The 24914-nt window shown below is 39.4% G+C and overlaps 1 protein-coding gene across 1 annotated transcript in view; it reads left to right on the top strand.

Annotated features, from left to right (window-relative positions):
- The window catches only part of abcc8b (ATP-binding cassette, sub-family C (CFTR/MRP), member 8b), an 84829-nt gene that overhangs the window by 18757 nt on the left and 41158 nt on the right, over positions 1-24914 (top strand). The window contains exons 6-16 of the mRNA XM_056240413.1: positions 4360-4602; positions 7113-7301; positions 10828-10992; positions 11390-11545; positions 11620-11754; positions 13978-14140; positions 14570-14610; positions 14769-14920; positions 15853-15955; positions 16290-16421; positions 16945-17017. Coding sequence (XP_056096388.1) covers positions 4360-4602; positions 7113-7301; positions 10828-10992; positions 11390-11545; positions 11620-11754; positions 13978-14140; positions 14570-14610; positions 14769-14920; positions 15853-15955; positions 16290-16421; positions 16945-17017 — 1552 coding nt within the window. The remainder of the gene's footprint in view (positions 1-4359; positions 4603-7112; positions 7302-10827; positions 10993-11389; positions 11546-11619; positions 11755-13977; positions 14141-14569; positions 14611-14768; positions 14921-15852; positions 15956-16289; positions 16422-16944; positions 17018-24914) is intronic.

Raw genomic sequence — 24914 nt, 5'->3', positions numbered from 1 at the left:
CATCCTATTTTCAGGTCAAAATGAAACTCTTCACTCAAAACCATTCACTCTTGCTGAAAAACCAAACTTTGCCCTCAGACAGGACACACAAGCCCTCAAAAATACACACACTACAACATAGTCTTGCACACTGGTGCTAAAAATTCAAAACATTTCCAAAACTGGTAATTCATGTTGCTTGTGGTCCAGCCCCCAGCCCCCCCAGCACATCTTTTTTTTTTTAATCTCTCCTACTCTTACGTGAGATGTGTGTAAGCATCATATGACAGTAAAAGAGCACACACAAACCTTATTCAAATATGGAATTGTATTGGAATGGTAAAGAGTGTTGGTACATGCCTCCACTCAAGGATACAATATGATGAACAAGTCTAAGAATGTTCCACATATGGTTGAAATACCATCATTGGCCTAGAAAGATAACATTCTGGGAGTCAAGACTATAAAGGAGAAAGGATGCCCTCCCTGTGCCCTGTCACACTCTGCAGCCGCTCTGTGTGACTGTACGACTGCTGGCCTTTTCTTGCAAGAACATAAACCTCATCAAAGACAATTGGAAATGTTTGTCTCTTATTCAGTGATAGAAATTTGTTTGCCACCACTCCTCCCTGAAGGTTCTGATGATGGAGGCGACGGTGAAGCGACTCAAATTTGGCTGTACTCGTTGCCCAGCCTCCCTCATAGTCATACCATGGACAAGGACATGGCCAACTAAAGTGGCTTGAATTTCATCCGAGACTGCTTGTCTTCTTGCCCTTGCCCTTCCTCCTCCTCCTCCTCCTCCTCCTCCTCCTCCTCCTCCTCCTCCTCCTCCTCCTCCTGTTCCTCTTCCTCCTCCTCTTCCTCCTCCTCCTGTTCCTCTTCCTCTCCCTCCTCCTCCTCCTCCTTCTCCTCCTCTTCCTCCTCCTGTTCCTCTTCCTCCTCCTCTTCCTCCTCCTCCTGTTCCTCTTCCTCTCCCTCCTCCTCCTCCTCCTCCTCCTTTTCCTCCTCCTCCTCTTCCTCTCCCTCCTCGACCTATTGCTTAATTTCTCTGTGGATCCATTGTTCCAAAACTCAGTAAACTGATTTTTATCTTTTATAAAAGATTGTATAACCTTTTATCTATCTATTGAAGGATCTGACTGATGTGTGTTCAATTTTGACTCTTAGTGTTTTCACCTGGGTAATTGTGTGCTAACTGAGCTGAAGCTGAGCTGACTTGAGTGAACAATATTGAATGCTAGTGCTTTCTAAATGACCACGTGGTGTAGGCAATGAGAAATGAAGGGATTTGTGTGTAGAGTTTTGCTGTGAGAGTTCAACAAATCTGACTAATGTGTCAAAACAGGGGAATAGTGTTCACAGTTCAGTGAAATGGGTGTGCTTTTTGATAAATGGCATTATGGTTTTGAAATTTTAGTTCAAAAGCCTGGTTATAGTGTTTAGGCAATCGAGAAAAACTGTAATGAGAATTGAACAGGTGTTCCTAATAATCCTTTAGGTGAGTGTATACTGTAATATATGTGTGTGTGTGTGTGTGCGTGTGTGTGTGTGTGTGTGTGTGTGTGTGTGTGTGTGTGTGTGTGTGTGTGTACACTGCCGTTCATAAGTTTGGGAAGATTTTTATTGTTTTTAAAAGAAGTCTCTTATGCTCACCAAGGCTGCATTTATTTAAAATAAGTGTTTTCTATTTGAATATATTTTAAAATATTTATATATTTTATTTTATTCCTGTGATCAAAGCTGATTTTCAGCATCATTACTCCAGTCTTCAGTGTCACATGATCCTTCAGAAATCACTCTATATGATGATTTGATGATCAAAAAACATTAATTATTATTATCAATGTTAAAAAAAATATTTTTCAGGATTCTTTGATGAACAGAGTTATATTTCATTCATTTGAAATAGAATCTTTTGTAACATTATAAATGTCTTAACTGTCACTTTTGATCAGATTTAATGCATCCTTGCTGAATAAAAGTATTGATTTATTTTACACCCCCCCCCCCCCCCCCCCCCCCCCCACCCCCAAAAAAAAAAAAATCTCACTGACCCCAAACCTTTGAACGGTAGTGTACATTTGTATATATATGTGTATACTGTATATACAATGTTTTAGTAAGGGTCGAAATGAACATTGACTAAGATTAATAAATGCTTTAGACGTATTTTTCATTAATAATGTTAACAAATGGAACCTTATCATAAAGTGTTACCAAAAATACATATTAATATACACTTCTTGTCTAAGAAAATGCCTGGTAATCATTTGCGTCCCGTCCATGTCAGACATCAAATGTGTCCACGAGGACATCATCGCTTTATGAACGGCATGATCCGCTCTTTCCGTTGCATAACAGCTCGATGTGAGATTAAAATGCTGAATCACTGAATCAAATGACCACACAACTCACAATCAACTTCGCAAATCCCTCGCTCTTCTCTTTCTTCGCTGAGCTGTTTATCGGACGCTTGTGTTCTGGTGAGGAGAGCGGAGGCTCAGTCCAGGTCTTGAACTTATGACTGCTTAAAAATTAATGTGCATAACTGCAATCTCTGGGGATAATCCCGTCTCGTAACCGTACCGAGTTTGGCCTCACATTATCAGATTAAAGTTTGGGCAAATTACCAGATGGGAAAAACACAGCTAGGCTACATACTTATAATATGATTCCAGTAGTGTCAAATTACAGTTTGTCAAGAAATATTATGCATCATCTGTTTTGTTTTTTTGGACAGAAATATAAGTCGTTTTGGAAAAAAATTGTAAACAAATTATCAAGTCTTACTCATGTTTGTTTAATAGAGCTTATAGTTTTATTTCTGTAACCCCTGTGAGAAAATAAATAAACTTCAGCATTTTAAAAATATTACTTATATCGTAAATAAATTACTTTAAATAATTTTTTTGAAGTGTGAACTGGATGTAATGTTTTCAGATGCTTAATTGGATGTTATTACAATTAAATGAATATATTATAGTTTAAAATTTACATTAAATGCATTTAGTTGCATTTAAAATGTATGACTAGTACATCTTTATATGTAATTTCATACTTCTGTTGTCTTTGAAGTATGTTTAACGTACAGCCGGATGTACTGATAAACATGGGCAACTATAATATACTTTAATATCATTTCAATATTAAAACTTGTATGTCATCATGTATTTGAATTGTATCGTGTTGCAATTTTATACATTTAAAATATATTAACTAATATAATAATCAAGATTATTGTTAATTAATAATCATGCACTTTACATTTGCTTTAGTATGCTAGTCAACACATCAAAATAAGTGTAACGCACAAAAGATTATAAAACAATTGCGGAAAATATACTTTAAAGTACAACTTTTAATTATTGCAAAGTGTGCTTAAGTGTGTTAAGAAACATTCATGAAGTGTTTTAAGATTTGAAGAGCGCATTCAGTACATGTGAGTGCACTTCTTTTCCACAAGGGATTTCTTAAAAACAGTAAAACGGAGGTAAAACGGTTGAAAATGTATGTCTTATATACTTATGTTATGAACGTCTTTTCCAACCCTAAAATCACCTTTGCAAAAGACTTAAACGCAGAAAATGTTGATTTTGTGGTATTAAAGTACACTACATGTTTAAATGTAATTGGCAAGTCCAGTTATTCTTGTAAAGTTATTCTACAAATATTAAAGCGGTGGAGCCCACACTGTAAAAAATAATTCTGTAAAAAAACGGATAATGTACTGGCAGAAAATTACCAGGACATTTACCGTTAAATGACGGACAGTTCCTTCAACTCTGAAACGGAAATTTCTGTATATTAACAGTACATTTTCTGTACTATTCACGGATTATCCTTATACAGAAATAGCAGTTCTTTTGGTAGCAAATAATTAAAGAATGATATATTCAAATTGAACATGGTTTATTTTTGTCAAAATTTTCATGTAAACATTCTTAAATGCATTCAATGGGTAAATATTTATTTATATAAATATTATATATATATATATATATATATATATATATATATAGATATATATATTGTTCCCACAATGCAACGCGTAATTCAAAATAGGGGTAAAAGACCTGTAAAAGTAAAATATGGAAAAATCCATTTACATTTATATGACACATTGTTTTACAGTGCAGAGACATATTGGGTCAAATCCCATAAACCGAGATATATTGGGCCCATTTAGGATGAATTAGAGTGGCAAATTTGAGCCGGACCGCATCGATGGATCGAGTGAATCCCTGCATCCATGTTGCAACATTAAGTGAAACACTTTCCCAAACAGCAGCAGCAAAATGACTGTTGATGGTTTTGAGATGGAAATGCACGTAAAGCTGTTGAAGCTCCACTAATGCCTGCGTTCTCGTTGGGTTTCAGCGCTACTTGTGGTTTGCGTTTCCCACGGAGGTGAAGCCACCCGATGATCTTCAGGATCTGGGAGTTCGGTTCCTCCAACCGTTCGTAAACCTGCTGTCGAAGAGCACGTACTGGTGGATGAACACCTTCATCACATCGGCACACCAGCGGCCCATCGACCTGAAGACCATCGGCAAGCTGCCCATCTCCATGAGGGCGCTCACCAACTACCAGCGGCTCCGCAAGGCCTTCGACGCGCAAGCCGTACGTTTTTCATCTTCATTTATATAGCGCTTTTAACAATGTAGATTGTTCCAAAGCTGCTTTACAGTGATAATAGAAAATTACAGTAACAGAGATTGTTTTGGCTTTATGACAGCTCTAGAATAAAGTTATTTTCCAGCTAAAGTTAGTTTTGATTGATTCACTTCAAACGCAAACTTTAAAAACGCGAACCTGTGAGAACGCTGATAGAAGAATCCGTAGAACATTAGGAGAATCACAAAGTTTCACTTTATTCTATTGAGACATTTATCATTTAACCAGGTAGATTTACTTTTAAATTGGAGTCAATTACAAATTGGAGTCCAAAATACAAAAACAAGTAACATAATCTTGATTACTCATTTTATGGTAATGAATTCTGACTACTTTTTGATTACTTTTTAGATTATTTTGGACCTGACTCGTTTATCGCATTGATTTGAACTATAGGGCTGTCAAACGATTAATCACGATTAATCGCATCCAAAATAAAAGTTTGTGTTTACATAATATATGTGTGTGTACTGTTTATAATTATTTTGTATATAAATGCACACACGTATATATTTAAGAAAAAATATGTTATTTATATATAAAATGTTTATATTTATATAAAATATACATTATATGTAGGCTACATTCAGTCTATATACATGCAAATATTTCTTAAATACACATGCATGTGTGGGTATTTATGTATTAAAAATAATTATACACAGTACACACACATATATTATGTAAACAAACTTTTATTTTGCATGCGATTAATCGCGATTAATCGTTTGACAGCCCTAATTTGAACATAATAATCTTGTACCATACCATATTGATATGAATATACAAAGAGAAAGAAAATATATCCCATTCAGAAAAAAATAACTTTGTTTTATTATTATTATTTCTTATTATTATTGACTTCATTTGATACTGACTTTATTATTAACTTAAAATAAAAGTGCTTGCTTCATGTAAATATATTAGGGCAAAGCTGACAAAAAAAAGTTAAATCCCTGCATTGCATATAAATATATAACATATGAAATCACGTGCATTTGTACATTTTAATGTGTTTGAAAGACAAAAGCCTTAGAGAGACAGTAATACACAGTTAAATGACTCACTGAGTGATAATTCAAATAATAATTAACAAGGCAAGTTCTTGAGTTCTTCAGGATGAATAGAAAGTTCAAAAGAAAAGAAAAGAAAAGAAAAATATATTTTTACTGTCACTTTTGATCAATTTAATGCATCCCTGAATATTTTTTTTTAAATATTTTCAAGACTTTTGAACTGTAGTGTACAACATTACAGGTGAAACTCGAAAAATTTGAATATCGTGGAAAAAGTTATAATTTTGATGATTATGTCTTACAGCTTATGAAAACCCCAAATTCAAAATCTCCGAAAATTAGAATATCACATGAAATCAATAAAAAAAAGGATTTTAAATACAGAAATGTCGGCCCTCTGAAAAGTATAATCACGCATATGTATATAGTTATATATACTAAATATATTAGATTCACCTTTTTATTTAAATAACTGAAATACATGAACTTTTGCACGATATTCAAATTTTTCGAGTTTCACCTGCATGTAGAAAATTGTGTCATACAACTGTATGTAGATATTCATAGTCGTCACGATCGTCATGTGAACTGTTTAGTAATCACTTTTAAAGTATGAGTTCGATGAATGAATAATACAGACATAATATTTATGATATCCCTCAAATGATATGTGCGCTGGTTCATTCAAGGCCAGTATAATCTGGATTTCAGGGAAAAGCTGCATGTACACAGACATTACATAAGTTTAAACAGCAGGATCTCTTTCTCTGCCAAAATCAGAGATCTGCAAACTTTCATTTTTTGCTTTTCTTTGTTGTTTTGTAGACGTGTACTTGTATAACCAGACTGCGTATGTCCCCAATACAGCAGGATTGCTTTTATCCCCTTTGTCCTGAAAAACAGACGGGACTTCAGAAACACTTCAGATTAAGCCGCTTATGTAAAACATGCTAGAAAATGTGTTTGGGTGTGGATTTTACATAATCTGTGCATCAGTTACTAAATGACCAGTTTAGAGGTTATTAAAATTAAATATTACGCGAATCTCATAATCTGCGTCTGTCATCACCGCTGGGTCGTCTGTCGTCTCTTTACACACACTTCTAGCCAAAATAACTTTGAATTGGGTTACTTTGCCCAAATAACTTGCGAGATGTATGATATTCCATCAAGAAAGTGATTAAAAGGGGTTTGGTTTTATTTCTTCACTCATTTCATTTCTTTGTGATCTAATTGATGACTAGTCTATTCTTGGGCGATGGTTAGACGTCTATTAAATATTCACTGACAGCCAAAGTTTTGCCTTGTTTTAGCCTAGACGCCAGGGCTGTGTTCGGACGGCTATTAGACGTCTTTTAAGCGTAAGATTGCTTGCTGGGAATCTGCGTCTGTCATCCCCGCTGGTTCATCGCTCATCTGTTTGTCTCGGTGTGTGTGCAGGAGGACGGGCCCGTCCCGCTGAAGGGCTCGAGGTGGATCTGGCGTTCCCTTCGGCTGGCGTTCGGCAGACCTCTGGTGCTCAGCATCACCTTCCGCTTCATGGCGGATCTGCTGGGCTTCGCCGGGCCGCTCTGCATCTCGGGGATCGTTCACCACATCAGCAGTGACAATCACAGCGCTCTGCCTCCGGTACCAATGCAAATATTACTGTACTTACAGTGGCCCCAACAGGTGTTTGGACAGTCAGACCGCACTTGGTCCTCTCAGTCCGAAATTCTCGTCCGAAATTTGTGCACGTTAAAAAATAAATGCGACCGACCTCACGTTGTGTCAATCACGTTTACGCACTGCCTCCGAAACTTTCATACGTCATAAAAAAATTTGGGTCGGGTTCGATTTTCTGTGTTTTTTGCATCCGTAGCGAGCATTTTGAAAGCATTTTGTTTTGACATTTCAGAGCCACCAAATGACGAAAACGAAAAAACGCATACGAGAACTTCGGACTCAGTGTGAGAGGACCTTTAAAAATCGCCTAGACGTCATTTCATTCCATAACTAAACATCAAATCAAGGGGCGTCCAATTATTGATGTCCAACCCATGTTTGATTTGAGAGCTGCATGAAACTGGAATAAAGTTCATGAGTAAAACTGACTACTTGTTTAGTGCTTTTCCATCCTTTTCAGATGGAACACTTTACAATGTCTGAAGGCCTTTCCGAAATTCGCGTCCGAAATTTTTGCACGTTAAAAAATAAATACAACCTCACGTTATGTCAATCAAACTTGCACACTTTCGTCCGTCATAAAAAAAATCGAATTGGGTTCGATTTTCTGCGTTTTTCGCATCCGAAGCAAGCAGTTTGAATGGCGTTTTGACAATGCAGAGCCACCGAATCACGAATACGAAAAAAACGCATACGAAAATGTCGGACTCAGTGTGCAAGGGCCTTAAGGCTCTATTAGTTAACAAACTCTCTGAGGGTTTGGCAAGGTGATGGATATGGAAATGTGGATATGTTTGGTCTTGGCGAATAGATCTGCTACGCTGCTTCTGTTATATAACATACATGAAAAGACCCATATCAGATCTATACAGGTGGAGCTGGGGACGTGGAGGGTTTCTGAAAAACTGCTTACAGCAAACATAGAACCGATTTATTAGTTAAGCGGCAAGCTCATTGTCCAATCAGCTCGAGCCGTGTTAGATGATGTCATTGTGTTCAGATCAGCCTGCGCCATCTAGAGTCTCATGACTGAACTATATATTCAACTACATTAGTTAACGTGAACTTATAATGAACAAATATTTTTATTTTTATTTACAAAGCATTTATTAATCTCAGTTAATGTTAATAAATTAATTAATGTTAACAAAGATAAATAAATAGCCTACTTTAACAAATGTATTGCTTATTGTTAAAGCATTTACTAATGTTAAGTAATGGGACCTTATTGTAACGTGTTAAAAAGAGCTGCATAAATACAGGTGAACACTATCATGCAAAAGTTCATGAATTTTAGTAATTCAACTTAAAAGGTGAAACTAATATATTATATAGACTCATTACATACAAAGTGAGATATTTCAAGGCTTTACTTGTTATAATTGTGATGATTATGGCTTACAGCTTATGAAAACCCAATTCAAAATTAGAATATTGTGAAAAGGTTTTCATATCTGTAAGCCATAATCATCACAATTATAACAAATAAAGGCTTGAAATATCTCACTTTGCATGTAATGAGTCTATATAATATATTAGTTTCACCTTTTAAGTTGAATTACTGAAATAAATGAACTTTTGCACCATATTCAAATTTTTCGAATTTCACCTGTATTCTTTAAAATGTTTGATTTTTGTGTTTCACTTGAAAAAAAACATTTTTTTATGTGTGGCTTCATTGTCCAAGTAACCTTACAAAGTTGGACCATGATATGTTTAAAGACCTATTTGCATTTTAAAATAATTTGGAATACATTTTCTGCCCCTTTCCAGTATTTATGTATTTTCTGGAGAGCAACAAGAAAGCATTATAGCGTTAGTAAGTTCCAGTGCAACATCTGGCGCTGTTCTGTGACATCTGTGTCCCTGAAACACCAGCGTTTAGTGTGTAGTGTCCATGTTCCTGACACACACTCAGGACAATTGCTTTGCGTTTCAGTTCAGTATACTTGTGTGCCGCTGCATAATATTTGTCACTTGATATGCAAATGCTTTATGGAAAACCTGATTTTTTTTTTATGCATATTATTTTAAAACAAGTTCACGTTATTTTCTTCTGAAATGTTTTGTTGCTAATTTGTAGGTGCACAATTTCTCTTGCTAAAAAGTCATGATTCTCTATTTTTACACGAGGAAGATGATGTAATGTTTATCTCATCACATGATCAGTTTGAACACACTGAAGTGGCTTCGAGAGCACAGAAATGGCTTTGATAGCTTTGAGATGGCTGAGGCATATTGCATGCTATTAGATGACTGTGTGCTCTTGAGCTTTAATGAATATGGGGAGTTTTGCATTCAAATCACATTATTTTCCCCATATTCTCCATTGTTGCTGCTCGTCTCTTCCCAGTCTGTCAGTAAAGCTCTGGTGTGTGTTTCCCGTACAGTGCCGTAACTCTCTGCTTCACTACAATAGTGTGATGCACCGTTGAAGAAATCCACTAGCTCGTCACGACTGTTTCCCCAAACCGTATTGCCGCAAACTGGTCGTTCAACCACATTAGTTAATGATCACAGGTTTTGGAGTAATAACTTATTTTAATGAATCTGTTTGAGATCGAATTAACGCTAGATCCTTTGCTATAAATCACAGACATGCATCTGAGGAATATTTCTAATTTTTCTCAGTTATTTTGCTTAATTTCCAGATTCACTCATAGTCTCGTTCTCACGCACTAGAGCTCGTTCACACATGCGCACTCATTAAAAATAACGCTTTAAATCTCTTGACAAACTAAAAGTCGTAAATGACATTTGTATGTGTTCTAAATAAAAGACACAGGTTGCACTGAATGTCAGTTTGCTTATTTTGCTCAAGATCAGGATTTATTGAGTCCACATGTCAGGTAAACTAGAGACTCTGCTTCTAACCACAGGTCGAGATCTGTCGCTCACACACACACCTCTGCGATGCTGTTTGCGAATGTTCGCTGGAACGATGGTTTCGGGAAACACCGACTCGCTGAACTGATGATAACGACGGAACTTGCGACCAAAGTTGGCTAACGATGCTTTTCGGAAACACACACCAGTTTACTTCCTGTCTCTATGAAGCCCCTCCTTCTGAAAAGCACACTGTTCTCTGATTGGTCGGCTGGAGCAGTGACTTGTGATTGGTCGAGCACTTCGAGTGTGTTTGGGAATGTCCCGCCCCTTTCCATAACCGCCAGTTTAACACACTACTAACTAACTCAACCAGGCCCCGCCCCTTTATTCTGCGTATGGATTATTATAATGAGGAATATTGTGACGTGTTCGTTCCCGGGAGAAACTCAAGACTACAATGGAGGCGTTTCAGGAGTTCAGAAACACTGACGCTGATATAGAGAAGAACTGGAGCTTTGCAGAGCTTTTTCATGCTCAAATGGCAACATTAAAGAAATGAGGTGAAATATCAAGATTCACCCATTGGTCAATATTTTACACACACACACACACACACACACACACACACACACACTCTTTTTCACTCTCTGTGTCTTTATAGGTGAAGCTGCTTGGCGTGCACTTCATCTCCTCGGAGGCGTTCCTGGCGAATGCGTATGTTCTCGCTGTTCTGCTGTTTCTGGCCCTGTTGCTGCAGAGGACTTTCCTACAGGCCTCGTATTATGTGGCCATTGAGACCGGGATAAAACTCAGAGGAGCCATTCAGGTATGATTAATAAACCCTGCCTGTCAGTAAACTCTAGCATGAAACAGAAGTTGCGCGAGTCTTTTCTTCCCAATTGTGCCGAATATCCGAGTGAAACGCTTCTGGAACAAGAACAAATGTGGGCGGGGCTTGATTGTGTCTGTGGGGAATTGATTGGATGATTGGATGGTTGTGGTTTGCTATTGGCTGATCTCATGTGAGTGACAGGTCGTTTTGATTAAAACTATAATGATGTGCACTGATAAATCATTTAGTATAAACACTGCAATATTCCATAAAAAAACAACAACAAGTGTCCGTTTTGATTTCATGGTGACTTTAATTGGTTAGATGAAGATTAACGCCAATCCTTTGATCTTTTTCTGGTAACATTTCGTCATTGTTCTTTTTCCCACAGACTAAGATTTACAATAAGATCATGCGCCTGTGCACTTCTAACATGTCTATGGGTGACATGACCACGGCCCAGATCTGCAGTCTCGTGGCCCGTGACACCAACCACCTCATGTGGTTCTTCTTCCTCTGTCCCAACCTGTGGGCCATGCCGGTTCAGGTTAGCATCAGGGATTGAAAGCGTCATGAATACATGAATGCATTGTAAATTCTGCTGAATTATGTCATGTGCAGATTGTCATTGGTGTGCTACTCCTCTACTATCTGCTGGGAGTGAGCGCTCTGATCGGGGCGACTGTTATCGTGGCGTTGGCTCCGCTGCAGTACTTCGTAGCCACTCGGCTCTCACGCGCGCAGAAGAGCACTCTGGTGAGCAGATCAGTCATAGATACTAGCCGCGTGTCCATTACCCTTCACATTGCGCGAATTGAAATTGCGAATTGAAAATACGCCCAAAGGAAACCCGCCAATTTCGCGAAAACTCCCATATATCGCAAAAGTGTTTGGTAACACTTTACTTGAAGGGGTGTGCATAAGACTGACATGACACCTTCATAACCATGACATGACATATGTCATGAATATGAAGTAGGGTTTATGCATGTTTATGACAACTGTCATTAAGTGTCATTCGCTCAATTATGACATTTTTAATGCAAATATGACATTGTTTGAGATGTCTTTGTTATGACAACTTGACATTACCAAGACAACATAAATTGTCATAATCATGAGTAATTATCAAACTTAAGAAACCACTTAGCTTTATGGGTTAACATTACATTAAACTGTCATGTGGTTGGTTTTGACATTGGCTGTCAAAAGCCATTATAACTGTGTCGTGAATATTTTTCGTGACCTCAACTACAGTGGCACAAATTGAATTTGTCATTAAAATGTTATAATGGCCTCATGACAGCCAATGTCAAAACCAACCACCTGACAGTTTAATGTAATGTTAACCCATAAAGCTAAGTGGTTTGATAATTAATCTGCTATGTCATGTTTATGACAGGTTGTGTTGTCTTAGTAATGTCAAGTTGTCATTACCAAGACACTGACAGGTTATGATGTATTGGTTATGTCAAGTTGTCATAACAAACACATCTCAAACAATGTCATATTTGCATTAAAAATGTCATAATTGAGCGAATGACACTTAATGACAGTTGTCATAAACATGCATAAACCCTCCTTCATATTCATGACATGTGTTATGTCATGATTATGAAGGTGTCGTGTCAGTCTTATGCACACCCCTTCAAGTAAAGTGTTACCAAACGTTTTTTCCGCTCGCGTGAGGAGGTTTTTCAGGCGATTCGAAAAAGGAATATTTAGCAAAACTGCAATTGAAACAGTTTTTACGCATTTACAGGTCACATGACGCGGTGTGTTTGGACAGAAGCTTTTATTAAAAGCAAAAAAGACAAAAGTATTACAGGAATACTGGATTCTAAACAACAAAGAAATGCCACAATTTATTACGACCCTGAGGCAGAAATGAGGGAGAAACCCCCAGAAACTCTTCATACGAGCCGCTCACACTCTTTCCTCGCTATTAATGCTTGGATAACACACACGTCTCCGTCCATTAATAATAATGGCTAGTGCGGTCGCTGGAATACACGTAAACCTACTGTACCAACATCCATTGCCATGATTTTTGGAATGACTTATCGCAAGAGAAAAAAATTCAGATTTAGTCGCATAACATCGGTTAATGGAAACGCCGTCATTTCGCAATAGTTCTTTATCGACATTTAGAAAATATCGCAGAAGTTTTGCGCAGATCTGTAATGGAAACGCAGCTACTGTCAATAAATATAGTAACCCTGTAAAGCTTGACATTTAAAATAATAGTCCCATATTTCTTTAAAAAATTGATTCATTTATTTAAAGAAAGTTTGCATATGTGTTGAGTATCATATTTGATGCAAAAGGCTTTTCATAATTTATATAGTATAGTGAGAATATGGAGCTCAAACTGGAGCAAATGGAGCAACAATATGCAATTTGGTGCAGATGCTGATATTTATATGGACAAAAAGTGATGCAATTCTGATGCTTGTAATGTAAATCAGTGAGATCTTTATCATGTAGCAGACTATAAACATAAAATGCATATAAATATCAGCCGTATTATATATCTGCCAATAATATGTCTTGATAAAATGTTAGTTTTATGATCAAAGCTCTGTAGTTTTAAAACATATAATACAAGGCAATACAATAATGATAGAGATATGAACAAATAAACCATCATATTTGATATTAATTTTTCTAAAAAAAAAAAGAAATATATATATGATAATAAAGTTACTTGCTAAAAATGTCTAAACTATCAATCAGACGACAGAAGGCATGGAGTAGATTGTGTGCGACAGGTTTATCAGCAAATGTTTGATTATGTTGATAATTTAGAGGCCTTTTATTTATCAAATATGATACAGTAGCCTTCATAAAGTTATAAATAGAATAGAAAGCTTATACTGTACATCAGCATGAGTGTGTTGTAATATCAGTCAGCACTGTGGGACTGTAATGCTTGGAGTGCGCAGTGATGTCATCGTGCAGTGTGTGTGTGTGTTACAGGAATACACCAGTGAGAGACTGAAGAAAACCAACGAGCTTCTGAGGGGGATCAAGCTCCTGAAGCTCTACGCGTGGGAACACATCTTCAGATCCAGCGTTGAGGAAACACGCAGACAAGAGCTGAGCAACCTCCGGACGTTTGCTCTCTACACGTCCCTCTCCAGTGAGCCTCGAAGCACAGCCATACGCTTCACATGCTGATTATTAAATATAGTAGGGTGTGAAATGCTAACTTTGATAATTTAATATATCATCATGTAAAATGCAAAGTTATATTATTAAATATTAAATATTTTATGATGTGACATGCAAACGTAGATTAAATATATTACGATGTCAAATGCAAACTTGGATTATTAAGATGTAAAATGTGAATTTAATAAGTATATTATAAAATGAAACATTAAAAAAATCAAATAAAATTACAAAAGCCAAAAAATTACAAAAATAAAATTCAATATTTAAGATAAAAAACATCCTTTTAAAAATTTTAATTTACAAAATTATAAATATATTTTAGAATATAATTTGTATGCGACTTGGACATTCATCCATTAAAAATGCAATTATTTCTTTTAATTTCTATCCTCAGTCTTCATGAATGCCGCCATCCCGATCGCTGCTGTTCTCACAGTGAGTCTGGGCCTGCTCTTCTTTATACGAGTGCATTCATTCCCTCTCTCTCTCTTATGTAACGCTCTCTCACAGCTCAGTTCTTTCACTAATGCTGGTTTATAGAAGCTCTTGACAGTGGGAGAACAGTATTTGAACGCACGTGTTCTCCTGCACAGATCTTTGCGGTGCACGTGCGAGTTCACAGTGTCTCCGACTCGGATCTGTCTCCCGCTGTGGCCTTCGGGTCCCTGTCGCTCTTCCATATACTGGTGACGCCGCTGTTCCTGCTCTCCAGTGTCCTGCACTCCACAGTTAAAGCCCTCGTCAGGTGATCTTCATCATCATCCTCCTCATCATCATCTTCATCCTCATCATCCTCATCATCATCCTCATCTTACATATCCTGGTGACGCCGCTGTTCCTGCTCTCCAGTGTCCTGCACTCCACAGTTAAAGCCCTCGTCAGGTGATCTTCATCATCATCCTCCTCATCATCATCTTCATCCTCATCATCCTCATCATCATCCTCATCTTACATATCCTGGTGACGCCGCTGTTCCTGCTCTCCAGTGTCCTGCACTCCACAGTTAAAGCCCTCGTCAGGTGATCTTCATCATCTTCATCATCATCATCCTCATCTTCATCCTCATCTTCCATATACCTGTTCCTGCTCTCCAGTGTCCTGCACTCCACTGTCAAACCTCTCGTCAGGTGATCTTCATCATCATCTTCATCATCATTCTCCTCATTTTCATCATCATCTTCATCTTCATCCTCATCTTCCACATACTGGTAACGCCCCTGTTCCTGCTCTCCACAGTCAAAGCCCTTGTCAGGTGATCTTCATCCTCATCATCATCATACTCTTCATCATCATCCTCATTTTCATCCTCATCTTCCATATACTGGTGTTCATCTTCCATATACCTGTTCCTGCTCTCCAGTGTCCTGCACTCCACTCTCAAAGCTCTCGTCAGGTGATCTTCATCATCATCTTCATCATCATCATCATTCTCCTCATCTTCATCATCATCTTCATCTTCATCTTCCATATACTGGTGACGCCCCTATTCCTGCTCTCCACAGCCCTTCTCAGATGATCTTCATCCTCATCCTCATCTTCATCATCATAATCTTCATCATCATCTTCATCTTCATGTTTCTGCCATTCATGCACTTCAATAACCAATGCTTCCTGTCATTATTTATTTTTGTATACACATTTAACCTAAAAAATGCCTCTTGTTTTACTTCTTCTCAGTGTGCAGAAACTGAGTGAATTTCTTGGCAGTGCAGAGATCGAAACTGACCAGGATCCCATCGCCCAAAGTCCAGCGAACAACAACGGCAACATTAAGTCTGTCGTGAGTATGCACAAAAGCATATATTTTAAGGAAAGAATACATTTTATTTGAAAGTGAACTATTTTTAAGCAAACATATTTGGATTGTTTCAAAGGCATCGATACTCAACAACACTAGGGCTGCACGATTCATCGGAAATAAAACCGAAATTACAATATGGCTGTGATTTAATTTAATAAATATGTGCATTGCATGTTTCAGGGTGAAACTCGGCACTGTGTTGATTTACACGAGCATCACATGATCCGGTCACTTTAACGGGCGTTTGGGAATTAAACGTGCCTGAATCCGTTCTGCAGTGCATTCATGAAGTGTCTTTGTTCTGTTCCCTCAGTATGCATTACAGCTCCAGGCCAAACTAGTGAATCGTAAGAATAAATCCAAACAAGACGTGAACAGGAACTTTGAGCATCAAGACCAGAAACTGACAGAATCAGCGGCTCCGGAGGACGAAGTGTGTATTAAGGTGAGATTCATGTGATGCATATTTTATTGAATGACAGTGACAATGATCGTTTCTTTGCCTGATACTGTTGATGTTGAGGTTTTGATACTCCATCACAACTACATTTTGCATGGTAGCACTTTACAATCAGGTTCATTAGTAAACATTAGTTAATGTATTAACTAATATGCACTAACAATAAGCAATACATTTGTTACAGTATTTATTCATCTTTGTAAATAGATTGTTAGTGTTACTGTTAGTTAATAAAGTTAATTAGTTAAATATACAGCTATTCATTGTTTGTTCATGTTAGTTCACAGTGCATTAACTAATGTTAACATATACAACCTTTGATTTTAATAACGTATTAGTAAAACATTTGAAATTAATATTAACTAAGACTAATAAATGTCTTAGATGTAGATGTAGATGTAATGTTCATTCTTAGTTCATGTTAACTAATGTATTTATAAACGAATTAACCTTATTGTAAAGTTTTACCATTAGCTTTAACAAGAACGTTATTGTGTTTCTGTTTCAGATTATAAACGGCTACTTCACATGGACACAGGGATGCCCGACTCTCACCAATATTGACATCAAGGTTCCCTTCGGTGAGGATCTGTCGTGCTGTTACTGTAGTGTTGTACTCGCGTGTTTAACAGGACGAGTAACAGTTACTGTAGTGTTGTACTCGCGTGTTTAACAGGATGAGTAACAGTTACTGTAGTGTTGTACTCGCGTGTTTAACAGGACGAGTAACAGTTACTGTAGTGTTGTACTCGCGTGTTTAACAGGACGAGTAACAGTTACTGTAGTGTTGTACTCGCGTGTTTAACAGGACGAGTAACAGTTACTGTAGTGTTGTACTCGCGTGTTTAACAGGACGAGTAACAGTTACTGTAGTGTTGTACTCGCGTGTTTAACGGGACGAGTAAGAGTTACTGTAGTGTTGTACTCGCGTGTTTAACAGGACGAGTAACAGTTACTGTAGTGTTGTACTCGCGTGTTTAACAGGATGAGTAACGGTTACTGTAGTGTTGTACTCGCGTGTTTAACAGGACGAGTAACAGTTACTGTAGTGTTGTACTCGCGTGTTTAACAGGACGAGTAACAGTTACTGTAGTGTTGTACTCGCGTGTTTAACAGGACGAGTAACAGTTACTGTAGTGTTGTACTCGCGTGTTTAACGGGACGAGTAAGAGTTACTGTAGTGTTGTACTCGCGTGTTTAACGGGACGAGTAAGAGTTACTGTAGTGTTGTACTCGCGTGTTTAACGGGACGAGTAACAGTTACTGTAGTGTTGTACTCGCGTGTTTAACAGGGCGAGTAACAGTTACTGTAGTGTTGTACTCGCGTGTTTAACGGGAAGAGTAACAGTTACTGTAGTGTTGTACTCGCGTGTTTAACTGGACGAGTAACAGTTACTGTAGTGTTGTACTCGCGTGTTTAACAGGACGAGTAACAGTTACTGTAGTGTTGTACTCGCGTGTTTAACTGGACGAGTAAGAGTTACTGTAGTGTTGTACTCGCGTGTTTAACAGGACGGGTAACAGTTACTGTAGTGTTGTACTCGCGTGTTTAACGGGAAGGGTAACAGTTACTGTAGTGTTGTACTCGCGTGTTTAACTGGACGAGTAAGAGTTACTGTAGTGTTGTACTCGCGTGTTTACAGGACGAGTAACAGTTACTGTAGTGTTGTACTCGCGTGTTTAACGGGACGAGTAACAGTTACTGTAGTGTTGTACTCGCGTGTTTAACAGGACGGGTAACAGTTACTGTAGTGTTGTACTCGCGTGTTTAACAGGACGGGTAACAGTTACTGTAGTGTTGTACTCGCGTGTTTAACGGGACGAGTAAGAGTTACTGTAGTGTTGTACTCGCGTGTTTAACTGGACGAGTAACGGTTACTGTAGTGTTGTACTCGCGTGTTTAACGGGACGAGTAACAGTTACTGTAGTGTTGTACTCGCGTGTTTAACGGGACGAGTAAGAGTTACTGTAGTGTTGTACTCGCGTGTTTAACGGGACGAGTAACAGTTACTGTAGTGTTGTACTCGTGTGTTTAACGGGACGAGTAACAGTTACTGTAGTGTTGTACTCGCGTGTTTAACAGGACGGGTAACAGTTACTGTAGTGTTGTACTCGCGTGTTTAACAGGAAGAGTAACAGTTACTGTAGTGTTGTACTCGCGTGTTTAACAGGACAAGTAACAGTTACTGTAGTGTTGTACTCGCGTGTTTAACAGGACGAGTAACAGTTACTGTAGTGTTGTACTCGCGTGTTTAACAGGACGAGTAACAGTTACTGTAGTGTTGTGCTCGCGTGTTTAACAGGACGAGTAACAGTTACTGTAGTGTTGTACTCGCGTGTTTAACAGGACGAGTAACAGTTACTGTAGTGTTGTACTCGCGTGTTTAACAGGACGAGTAACAGTTACTGTAGTGTTGTGCTCGCGTGTTTAACAGGACGAGTAACAGTTACTGTAGTGTTGTACTCGCGTGTTTAACAGGACGAGTAACAGTTACTGTAGTGTTGTGCTCTTGTGTTTAACAGGACGAGTAACGGTTACTGTAGTGTTGTGCTCGTGTGTTTAACAGGACGAGTAACAGTTACTGTAGTGTTGTACTCGCGTGTTTAACAGGACGAGTAACGGTTACTGTAGTGTTGTACTTGTGTGTTAACAGGACGAGTAACAGTTACTGTAGTGTTGTACTCGCGTGTTTAACAGGACGAGTAACAGTTACTGTAGTGTTGTACTCGCGTGTTTAACGGGACGAGTAACAGTTACTGTAGTGTTGTACTCGCGTGTTTAACAGGACGAGTAACTGTTACTGTAGTGTTGTACTCGCGTGTTTAACAGGACGAGTAACAGTTACTGTAGTGTTGTACTCGCGTGTTTAACAGGACGAGTAACAGTTACTGTAGTGTTGTACTCGTGTGTTTAACTGGACGAGTAACGGTTACTGTAGTGTTGTACTCGTGTGTTTAACAGGACGAGTAACAGTTACTGTAGTGTTGTACTCGCGTGTTTAACGGGACGAGTAACAGTTACTGTAGTGTTGTACTCGCGTGTTTAACAGGACGAGTAACAGTTACTGTAGTGTTGTGCTCGCGTGTTTAACAGGACGAGTAACAGTTACTGTAGTGTTGTGCTCGCGTGTTTAACAGGACGAGTAACAGTTACTGTAGTGTTGTACTCGCGTGTTTAACAGGACGAGTAACAGTTACTGTAGTGTTGTACTCGTGTGTTTAACAGGACGAGTAACGGTTACTGTAGTGTTGTGCTCGTGTGTTTAACAGGACGAGTAACAGTTACTGTAGTGTTGTACTCGCGTGTTTAACAGGACGAGTAACAGTTACTGTAGTGTTGTGCTCGCGTGTTTAACAGGACGAGTAATGGTTACTGTAGTGTTGTACTCGCGTGTTTAACAGGACGAGTAACAGTTACTGTAGTGTTGTACTCGCGTGTTTAACAGGACGAGTAACAGTTACTGTAGTGTTGTACTCGCGTGTTTAACGGGACGAGTAACAGTTACTGTAGTGTTGTACTCGCGTGTTTAACAGGACGAGTAACAGTTACTGTAGTGTTGTACTCGCGTGTTTAACGGGACGAGTAACAGTTACTGTAGTGTTGTACTCGCGTGTTTAACAGGACGAGTAACAGTTACTGTAGTGTTGTACTCGCGTGTTTAACAGGACGAGTAACAGTTACTGTAGTGTTGTACTCGCGTGTTTAACAGGACGAGTAACAGTTACTGTAGTGTTGTACTCGCGTGTTTAACAGGACGAGTAACAGTTACTGTAGTGTTGTACTCGCGTGTTTAACAGGACGAGTAACAGTTACTGTAGTGTTGTACTCGCGTGTTTAACAGGACGAGTAACAGTTACTGTAGTGTTGTACTCGCGTGTTTAACAGGACGAGTAACAGTTACTGTAGTGTTGTACTCGCGTGTTTAACGGGACGAGTAAGAGTTACTGTAGTGTTGTACTCGCGTGTTTAACAGGACGAGTAACAGTTACTGTAGTGTTGTACTCGCGTGTTTAACAGGATGAGTAACGGTTACTGTAGTGTTGTACTCGCGTGTTTAACAGGACGAGTAACAGTTACTGTAGTGTTGTACTCGCGTGTTTAACAGGACGAGTAACAGTTACTGTAGTGTTGTACTCGCGTGTTTAACAGGACGAGTAACAGTTACTGTAGTGTTGTACTCGCGTGTTTAACGGGACGAGTAAGAGTTACTGTAGTGTTGTACTCGCGTGTTTAACGGGACGAGTAAGAGTTACTGTAGTGTTGTACTCGCGTGTTTAACGGGACGAGTAACAGTTACTGTAGTGTTGTACTCGCGTGTTTAACAGGACGAGTAACAGTTACTGTAGTGTTGTACTCGCGTGTTTAACGGGAAGAGTAACAGTTACTGTAGTGTTGTACTCGCGTGTTTAACTGGACGAGTAAGAGTTACTGTAGTGTTGTACTCGCGTGTTTAACAGGACGGGTAACAGTTACTGTAGTGTTGTACTCGCGTGTTTAACGGGAAGGGTAACAGTTACTGTAGTGTTGTACTCGCGTGTTTAACTGGACGAGTAAGAGTTACTGTAGTGTTGTACTCGCGTGTTTACAGGACGAGTAACAGTTACTGTAGTGTTGTACTCGCGTGTTTAACGGGACGAGTAACAGTTACTGTAGTGTTGTACTCGCGTGTTTAACAGGACGGGTAACAGTTACTGTAGTGTTGTACTCGCGTGTTTAACAGGACGGGTAACAGTTACTGTAGTGTTGTACTCGCGTGTTTAACGGGACGAGTAAGAGTTACTGTAGTGTTGTACTCGCGTGTTTAACTGGACGAGTAACGGTTACTGTAGTGTTGTACTCGCGTGTTTAACGGGACGAGTAACAGTTACTGTAGTGTTGTACTCGCGTGTTTAACGGGACGAGTAAGAGTTACTGTAGTGTTGTACTCGCGTGTTTAACGGGACGAGTAACAGTTACTGTAGTGTTGTACTCGTGTGTTTAACGGGACGAGTAACAGTTACTGTAGTGTTGAACTCGCGTGTTTAACAGGACGGGTAACAGTTACTGTAGTGTTGTACTCGCGTGTTTAACAGGAAGAGTAACAGTTACTGTAGTGTTGTACTCGCGTGTTTAACAGGACAAGTAACAGTTACTGTAGTGTTGTACTCGCGTGTTTAACAGGACGAGTAACAGTTACTGTAGTGTTGTACTCGCGTGTTTAACAGGACGAGTAACAGTTACTGTAGTGTTGTGCTCGCGTGTTTAACAGGACGAGTAACAGTTACTGTAGTGTTGTACTCGCGTGTTTAACAGGACGAGTAACAGTTACTGTAGTGTTGTACTCGCGTGTTTAACAGGACGAGTAACAGTTACTGTAGTGTTGTGCTCGCGTGTTTAACAGGACGAGTAACAGTTACTGTAGTGTTGTACTCGCGTGTTTAACAGGACGAGTAACAGTTACTGTAGTGTTGTGCTCTTGTGTTTAACAGGACGAGTAACGGTTACTGTAGTGTTGTGCTCGTGTGTTTAACAGGACGAGTAACAGTTACTGTAGTGTTGTACTCGCGTGTTTAACAGGACGAGTAACGGTTACTGTAGTGTTGTACTTGTGTGTTAACAGGACGAGTAACAGTTACTGTAGTGTTGTACTCGCGTGTTTAACAGGACGAGTAACAGTTACTGTAGTGTTGTACTCGCGTGTTTAACGGGACGAGTAACAGTTACTGTAGTGTTGTACTCGCGTGTTTAACAGGACGAGTAACTGTTACTGTAGTGTTGTACTCGCGTGTTTAACAGGACGAGTAACAGTTACTGTAGTGTTGTACTCGCGTGTTTAACAGGACGAGTAACAGTTACTGTAGTGTTGTACTCGTGTGTTTAACTGGACGAGTAACGGTTACTGTAGTGTTGTACTCGTGTGTTTAACAGGACGAGTAACAGTTACTGTAGTGTTGTACTCGCGTGTTTAACGGGACGAGTAACAGTTACTGTAGTGTTGTACTCGCGTGTTTAACAGGACGAGTAACAGTTACTGTAGTGTTGTGCTCGCGTGTTTAACAGGACGAGTAACAGTTACTGTAGTGTTGTGCTCGCGTGTTTAACAGGACGAGTAACAGTTACTGTAGTGTTGTACTCGCGTGTTTAACAGGACGAGTAACAGTTACTGTAGTGTTGTACTCGTGTGTTTAACAGGACGAGTAACGGTTACTGTAGTGTTGTGCTCGTGTGTTTAACAGGACGAGTAACAGTTACTGTAGTGTTGTACTCGCGTGTTTAACAGGACGAGTAACAGTTACTGTAGTGTTGTGCTCGCGTGTTTAACAGGACGAGTAACGGTTACTGTAGTGTTGTGCTCGCGTGTTTAACAGGACGAGTAACAGTTACTGTAGTGTTGTACTCGCGTGTTTAACAGGACGAGTAACAGTTACTGTAGTGTTGTACTCGTGTGTTTAACAGGACGAGTAACGGTTACTGTAGTGTTGTGCTCGCGTGTTTAACAGGACGAGTAACAGTTACTGTAGTGTTGTGCTCGCGTGTTTAACAGGACGAGTAACGGTTACTGTAGTGTTGTGCTCGCGTGTTTAACAGGACGAGTAACAGTTACTGTAGTGTTGTGCTCGCGTGTTTAACAGGACGAGTAACAGTTACTGTAGTGTTGTACTCGTGTGTTTAACAGGACGAGTAACGGTTACTGTAGTGTTGTGCTCGCGTGTTTAACAGGACGAGTAACAGTTACTGTAGTGTTGTACTCACGTGTTTAACAGGACGAGTAACAGTTACTGTAGTGTTGTGCTCGCGTGTTTAACAGGACGAGTAACAGTTACTGTAGTGTTGTACTCGCGTGTTTAACAGGACGAGTAACAGTTACTGTAGTGTTGTACTCGCGTGTTTAACAGGAAGAGTAACAGTTACTGTAGTGTTGTACTCGCGTGTTTAACAGGACGAGTAACAGTTACTGTAGTGTTGTACTCGCGTGTTTAACAGGACGGGTAACAGTTACTGTAGTGTTGTGCTCGCGTGTTTAACAGGACAAGTAACAGTTACTGTAGTGTTGTACTCGCGTGTTTAACAGGACGAGTAACAGTTACTGTAGTGTTGTACTCGTGTGTTTAACAGGACGAGTAACGGTTACTGTAGTGTTGTGCTCGCGTGTTTAACAGGACGAGTAACGGTTACTGTAGTGTTGTACTCGCGTGTTTAACAGGACGAGTAACAGTTACTGTAGTGTTGTACTCGCGTGTTTAACGGGACGAGTAACAGTTACTGTAGTGTTGTACTCGCGTGTTTAACAGGACGAGTAACAGTTACTGTAGTGTTGTACTCGCGTGTTTAACAGGACGAGTAACAGTTACTGTAGTGTTGTACTCGCGTGTTTAACAGGACGAGTAACAGTTACTGTAGTGTTGTACTCGTGTGTTTAACAGGACGAGTAACAGTTACTGTAGTGTTGTACTCGCGTGTTTAACGGGACGAGTAACAGTTACTGTAGTGTTGTGCTCGTGTGTTTAACAGGACGAGTAACATTTCCTGTAGTGTTGTACTCGCGTGTTTAACAGGACGGGTAACAGTTACTGTAGTGTTGTGCTCGTGTGTTTAACAGGACGAGTAACGGTTACTGTAGTGTTGTGCTCGCGTGTTTAACAGGACGAGTAACAGTTACTGTAGTGTTGTACTCGCGTGTTTAACAGGACGGGTAACAGTTACTGTAGTGTTGTGCTCGCGTGTTTAACAGGACAAGTAACAGTTACTGTAGTGTTGTACTCGCGTGTTTAACAGGACGAGTAACAGTTACTGTAGTGTTGTGCTCGTGTGTTTAACAGGACGAGTAACGGTTACTGTAGTGTTGTGCTCGCGTGTTTAACAGGACGAGTAACAGTTACTGTAGTGTTGTACTCGCGTGTTTAACAGGACGGGTAACAGTTACTGTAGTGTTGTGCTCGCGTGTTTAACAGGACAAGTAACAGTTACTGTAGTGTTGTACTCGCGTGTTTAACAGGACGAGTAACAGTTACTGTAGTGTTGTACTCGCGTGTTTAACAGGACGAGTAACAGTTACTGTAGTGTTGTACTCGCGTGTTTAACAGGACGGGTAACAGTTACTGTAGTGTTGTGCTCGCGTGTTTAACAGGACAAGTAACAGTTACTGTAGTGTTGTACTCGCGTGTTTAACAGGACGAGTAACAGTTACTGTAGTGTTGTACTCGCGTGTTTAACAGGACAAGTAACAGTTACTGTAGTGTTGTACTCGCGTGTTTAACAGGACGAGTAACAGTTACTGTAGTGTTGTACTCGCGTGTTTAACAGGACGAGTAACAGTTACTGTAGTGTTGTGCTCGCGTGTTTAACAGGACGAGTAACGGTTACTGTAGTGTGCTCGCGTGTTTAACAGGACGAGTAACAGTTACTGTAGTGTGCTCGCGTGTTTTACAGGACGAGTAACGGTTACTGTAGTGTGCTCGCGTGTTTAACGGGACGAGTAACAGTTACTGTAGTGTTGT

The sequence above is a fragment of the Rhinichthys klamathensis genome, unplaced genomic scaffold, assembly GCF_029890125.1.
Source record: "Rhinichthys klamathensis goyatoka isolate OS25496 unplaced genomic scaffold, OSU_Roscu_1.1 h1tg000596l_1, whole genome shotgun sequence".
NCBI classification, from domain to species: domain Eukaryota; kingdom Metazoa; phylum Chordata; class Actinopteri; order Cypriniformes; family Leuciscidae; genus Rhinichthys; species Rhinichthys klamathensis.
The sequence above is the reverse complement of the archived record's forward strand: the minus strand, read 5'-3'. Positions and strand labels throughout refer to the sequence as shown.